Source organism: Dermacentor andersoni, chromosome 2 (assembly GCF_023375885.2).
Source record: "Dermacentor andersoni chromosome 2, qqDerAnde1_hic_scaffold, whole genome shotgun sequence".
Taxonomy (NCBI): domain Eukaryota; kingdom Metazoa; phylum Arthropoda; class Arachnida; order Ixodida; family Ixodidae; genus Dermacentor; species Dermacentor andersoni.
The window spans coordinates 132402726-132408725 of NC_092815.1; the positions used below are offsets into that span (position 1 = coordinate 132402726).

Here is a 6000-nt window from a genome sequence, read left to right on the forward strand (position 1 = left end):
CAATGACATGAAAATTTGTTTCTGTGGGCAAAAACAGTTAGGCCAGTATCTATGGTGATGTGGAAACCTACAAAGCTGACACCATACAAACATTAACCAAGGAAGTCATCGAGGTGTGTCTGCAGATTGATAATGAGTTGAGGACATTGTCCAGGAGCCACAAGAAACAGCACAGTTTACACATAATGCAGCTAATAATGACCTAGATGCTTTAGTGCATCTTTTTAACACCATAAGGCACTGAGGTAGTTACCAGAAAGCTCTGTGAAATGTCAGGTTCTGTGATGGCACAATTTTTAAAGCACCTGAAAGCAGCAATTACTCAATGGTGTAAGAGTGCATGCACTGGTCCTTTTCATCACACAAACACAATTAATGTTAGCAAGGATTGACTTCTGGCCTTGTTGGTGCGACGTCTTTGATATAGTGTTTTAGCACAGAAACTTTTTCACTTGGATATAGGAAGGGACATACATAGCTCTTGTGTGTGTCCCTTGCTCTGTCTATGTGAGAGAGTTTCCACACTAAAGCACTATGTGAAAAAACAATAAATGTCTTTTTTTTACATATTCAGTTTCGTTTTAATACTGATTCATCTATTGTTTTAATTGAGAGGCCGACAGAAGCCTGTATGGCCAATGAAACGGGACAAAGAAAGACGTACACCAGCCAATTAAAACTTTTGAAAAAATTTTTCTAAAAAGCAAGATGTTTCGCTAAAACAAGCCAAAGCGCCTTGTTTGTTTTTCTTTTTTTTACTTGGTTGGTGTACGTCTTTCCTTGTCACCTATGGTTTTGAGTCATGGATATTTGTGCGAACCAGGAATGGCAACATTTTGACTTTTACGGGTCACCTCTGATAAAACTAAGAGATTTTCACTCTCACTTTGAGTTTGTCTTAACAGGAGACTACAGCAATTCTGCACATTAACCCACCCCTACATGTGACAGACCCTGACTGCAGTGTCTGTCACATTCCCGAGACAATAGCTCACGTACTTTGTGTGTGCCCTTAATATATGGCCTAGCGAAGAACACTTAAGTCTAGTGTTGACTGCTTGGACTCCCACCCATTTTCGGAAAAAAATATTTTAAACGCATGGAGAGTTGACCATGCCCAACACATCATAGAGCCACTCTTGAACTTTCTACGTGAGACTGGCTTAGATGACCGCCTCTAGAACTTGTAAGATGTGCAGACAGCGTGAAGTGTGTTTGCGCAATAATGTTCTGTGTGGACAGGATTACTTCTGCATGTATTGTGTCTACAGCATGCATCCGTGTATTGGACAATGTGTATATAGTAGCTCATTGTACCATAACATAATCACCTGCCACCTACCTCTCCCTGTATCTACCGCTTCCCTTACCCCATTGAGGAGTAGTAGGCTAAAGACACGCTCTCCAGGCTGACCTCTCCTCCTTTCTCTTCATTAAAATCTACTCCTCCTACTGCTTTTTCAACCCTCCAAAAAGAAGAAGCAGAAAATGTGTACACATATGCAACCACATACAGAGTTGTAGCTTAAACAAAGCCATCCTGTACAATAAAGGAACTGCAAAATACTAGAAGTAGGCTTTTCCACATGGTTTGGTTGCCCTAAACAAAATGGCCGACTTGCAGGACACAGCACCATTGAGCCGAAAGCAAGCCAGAAAAGTGCGAGGATTTATTAAGGAAAAAACAGTGGCAAGAATAACGGCACCAGGTCATGCACCCCTACTTTTATTTGCCCTTCTAGGGCAACATCCACTATCTCGTGAGTAAAATGAGATGTGTTGGGTAGCAAACGAAGAATTTCGCATATCCCCTATTATTATCACAAGCAATCCAAAGATACGCTAATGAATGCTGCTACAGCTCTATTCCTTGAATACCCATCCATACAGTCTGGAAGTTTGGAATTTTATTTCAACTTAGGGTGTTAAATAGTACATGTAAACAACTCCTGGGAACCAACAACATTGCCTTAAGGGTCTCAACATCACGAATAAATAGGTATACAAAAACTGGTAGCAACATTGACCGGACTTAACAGGACGATCGAATATTAAATTCATGCCCCAAACAAAATAAATGTCTCTTTCTACCTCTTCATTTTGCTCTTATATTGACTCGTCTACTGTTTCTTCCAACGTAATATAACTCGCCCAGCTTTCTATTCTAGTGCAGTAGATTAAATTATAATACAGACTAGGAGTTAATAATGGCACATTTGACTGTTCCCTACCACGTTCCAACTCAGTTTACAGCAATGCGGAGCCCTCTCGAGACTGGAGAGAAAAAAAGCCTACCCCAGCCAAATGTGCTAGCTGGTACCAGAACAGTCAAAGTAACCACATAATTTAGCTCCTGTCAGATCTCGGTTGAGCTACCATGTTGAATCTGGGAATGGCTCCAAGTCCTCTGAATGAACCAGGTGAATGTGTTCAGAGTACTGAGTTTTGACCAGCCAAATGTAAACTACACTGCAAGAGTGCTCTAGAGTGCTTGAAAGCAACCAGTTGAACATACGATTAGTGACCTCTCATTTTTTAAATATATGCAAAGGAGGAAGACGTCTATAGCTAGATTTCAGATTATTCCAGCTCAGACTTCCTAAAAGTTCGAACGTAAACATTCACACTTTTGGAAACAGAAAGCGGTATGGGGAGCATTTCTTATTTCTCCGACTATTTCAGAGTCAGTGTGTAGATAACTCAGTTGTTGATGCTTGTTTTGATTTTACTAAATCACTGTGAACATGCAACTGGTGGCATTTCCGGCAACATAGGAAGGTAATACAGCAACTGCACTGCAAACCATACATCATAATTGTCTCCAGGCTTAATAGAGCATTACGACTCCCACTGAAAACACAACTCTACTCACCATATATGCCCTAGCTTCTCTTCTTGTCCACTTATAACTTTGGTGTGGATACTATACTTCTAGGGAGCAAAGTAGCGCAATGCCACCCTTGCACGTTCACACGAAATTTTGGCTCAGTTCCATGTTAATATGTGTTGATGCAGTAGAAGCAAGTGACGAGTATTTCTTTGGTGAGGAAGTAAGTGTAGACAGGGACACAGCAGCGTCAATTATCTTCTGGTGTAGCCCGTGATCATATGCACGAGAGAACAGGTGCACAATTAAATACAACAGATGTTTTCGTACTGGAATCTTCTGTAACGTCTCTCACACAAACTATACGAGTTGAAATTTGTTTAATGTATTCAAATGTATTCACCAGCATGCTATATCTGATACGAAATTAGAAATACAGAAAGAAAACGCGATCCTCCTCATAGTTGTCAGCCAGAGGTGCAACATTACTACCGACTGGTAAAAAAGAAACGAAAGGGAATTATGTAAACTTGATACTCACTTTTACTTTCGTGTATGAATAGAAATAGCCCAGGAAACTCAACTGCAGTAGGAAACCAATAGAATTCACCCACACCAATATTCCATCTTCTTTCATAACACCGTACTCGAACCATAGGAATGTACTAGAGAAGGTACGAAAGAAAATGTATTAAATGTCGAAAGGTTACGCTTCGAACTGCCACGTCTAACAACACTTACGCAAGCATTCCCGCCAAGAACGGCAACGGGGACAAGTCATGTGTTCCACCTTTCTCCCTCACTTTTCTGCATATTTGTCTGCAATGAAAACAGCAGATGTTCACAGTTTCGGCGATCGCAACATCATTTAGTGAGTGCCTTCCAAGGCATTACTTCCCTCGTTCTGCATACGTGTTTACGCTGCGCACTTGCGCGGTCGCAAAACGCCGCATGAGGCACGTTTCTTCGGTTGACATGATAACGGGAATTTATGAGCCAATAAATAGAGTCACTCACACTCCGCTTGCGTAGTTGACAATGGTAAAGACGAGCGCCAGGTCGCCTACGATCGTTTTGGCCGTTTCCGTCGAATACATGCTGCAGCAAAATGCTATGACGATTCACGTCTCTCGATGATGTGCTGAGCAAACAGTCATAAGTCATGTCCTCTCGGCGAACACGCAAGCAACATCTCGGAGACGGAGCAGCAGAAAGCAGACACTTCCACCTCCGGCGAAACCAACAGCCATCGAAGAGGCTATTCGAAAACGACCTTCCTCCGTGCGACCGAACAATCAAAAGGAAGCGAGTGACGTAGATCACTGTTGCCAGCCAAGTGGGAAGCACCCAAGCACCGCACGGGTTCAAAACGCTTCATTGTGTGAAAGCAATGCATTGGTGAAAGTGAATGACAGAGGTGGATTTATTTAATCTTTTTTACTTCAATATAAAAGAGGTAAAATTGAAATAGTGCATTATTCTCAGGCGTGGACTAGGCGCGCGAAATTCAAGAGACTTAACGCAGAGCGCCAGATTTGAAGCTTACGAAATCGATTAACTGAGCTTGTGGCAATCCCATACATGTAACAAAACTCAGAGATGTAAGCTAAACAAGTGAGTGAGTGAGTGCGAAATTTATTAAGGTCCTGAGGAGAAAGAATTAAATCAATCCAACGGCTCCACCCAGGTCGGGGCCGGTAGACAGTCCTTCGGCGACGGCCCGGGCCCTCTGGACAGCCTTGAGCTGAGCGATGAGCTCTGTGCTTTTGAGCGCCGAGTCCCAAGAGGACTGGTCAGGTAAGTCCGTGCCCGCGTTGGCAGGGCACAGCCAGAGCATGTGTTCGAAGTTGTTTTATTCGAGGCCGCAGTGTGGGCATTCAGTAGAAAGGTCTGGATTGATCCTGCTCACTCGTTGGTGTGATGTATGTTAAGTCTGTAGTAGTAGTAGTAGTAGTAGAAAACTTTTAATGAGATCGTTTAAGAGATTCGCGGATTCGAAGCCTCCGTCGTCTTCTTGGCGCCGGCGACTTGAGGCTTCTCTTCAGCAAGGTTGGGCCCCTAGTCCAGGGCTCCACTGAGTCGCGCTGCATCAGCAGCGTGCCGCACTAAGGCCCTTTGGGCCGCGAGCTCGCTGCTGGTGAGCCGGCTCTCCCATTGCTCCGCACTCGGGAATTCGTGTTGGTGGAATGCTTTATTTCGTTCGCACTCCCAAGTGATGTGGTATAGTGTGGGTGTGTTGCCGCACCAGGGGCAGTTTGCTCTGTATTGTGTTGGTGACATCTTGTTATAGATGTACAAGTTGGGGAAGGAGTTTGTTTGTAGCCTACGCCACCCGACTGCTTCCTCCCTAGTGAGGGCTTTGTGTGGTGGTGGGTACTTGAATCTAGTCCCCCTGTATAGTTGTAATGTCTCTGTGTATCCCCCCTCGCATGCTAGTAGCTGAAGCTCCAGAACATCTGACATGCCTGCTCGGTATGTAAGCCCTCGAGCTAGGCTGTCTGCTCTTTCGTTCCCCGCTACTCCTGCGTGGCCTGGGACCCAGATTATGTGTTGTATGGGTGTCTGCTCAGCAGAGGCTGCTGCCCCACTGATTATCCTGAGGGCCATGCCGCTAATTCTGCCCTTCGTATAGTTTTTACACGTGTCTTTCGAGTCTGTTAAGATGTTTAGGGATCGGCCTTTCCTATAGCCTTCTGCTACCGCCAGCGCGACGGCAATTTCCTCGGCCTCCGTTATGCCCACGACCTCCACTGAGGCGCATGTGGCCATGTCTCCTGTGCTATTAACTACCACCGTAGCGGCTAAGCGCTTCCCTGCATGTACGTACATGGAGGCGTCCGTATAGACTGTGTTCTCTGACCGGCCTAGCCTCCTTTCTAGCTGCTCGGCCCTTGCTGTTCGTCTGTCCTCGTGTAGGTTAGGATCCATGTTTTTAGGCAGGGGTCCTACATTAAAGGTCTTTCTAAGGTCGTCCGGTACGTCCGCGTATCTGTCGACCAGTCCGCACGTGTTCCGACCCAACCTTCTCAGGAGCGCCCTTCCCGTAGAGGAGCCTCTGAGTCTGATGAGTTGTGCCCCCAATTGAGCCTCGGCAAGCTCATCGAAGGTATTGCTGATTCCGAGTTGGAGTAGCTTCTCGTTTGATGCGTTTCTGGGCAGGTGTAGAGCAATCT

The 6000-nt window shown here is 45.0% G+C and overlaps 1 protein-coding gene across 2 annotated transcripts in view; it reads right to left on the reverse strand.

The window, feature by feature from the left end:
* The window catches only part of LOC126540734 (sugar transporter SWEET1-like), a 38032-nt gene extending 33931 nt beyond the window's left edge, over positions 1-4101 (reverse strand). For both annotated transcript variants that reach the window (XM_072286543.1, XM_050187581.3), the window contains exons 1-3: positions 3845-4101; positions 3569-3646; positions 3369-3492 (exon numbers count right to left, since the gene is read on the reverse strand). In XM_072286543.1, the coding sequence (XP_072142644.1) occupies positions 3369-3492; positions 3569-3646; positions 3845-3924 (282 nt within the window). In that variant the 5' untranslated portion in view covers positions 3925-4101. The remainder of the gene's footprint in view (positions 1-3368; positions 3493-3568; positions 3647-3844) is intronic.
* Positions 4102-6000: the final 1899 nt, after the last annotated feature.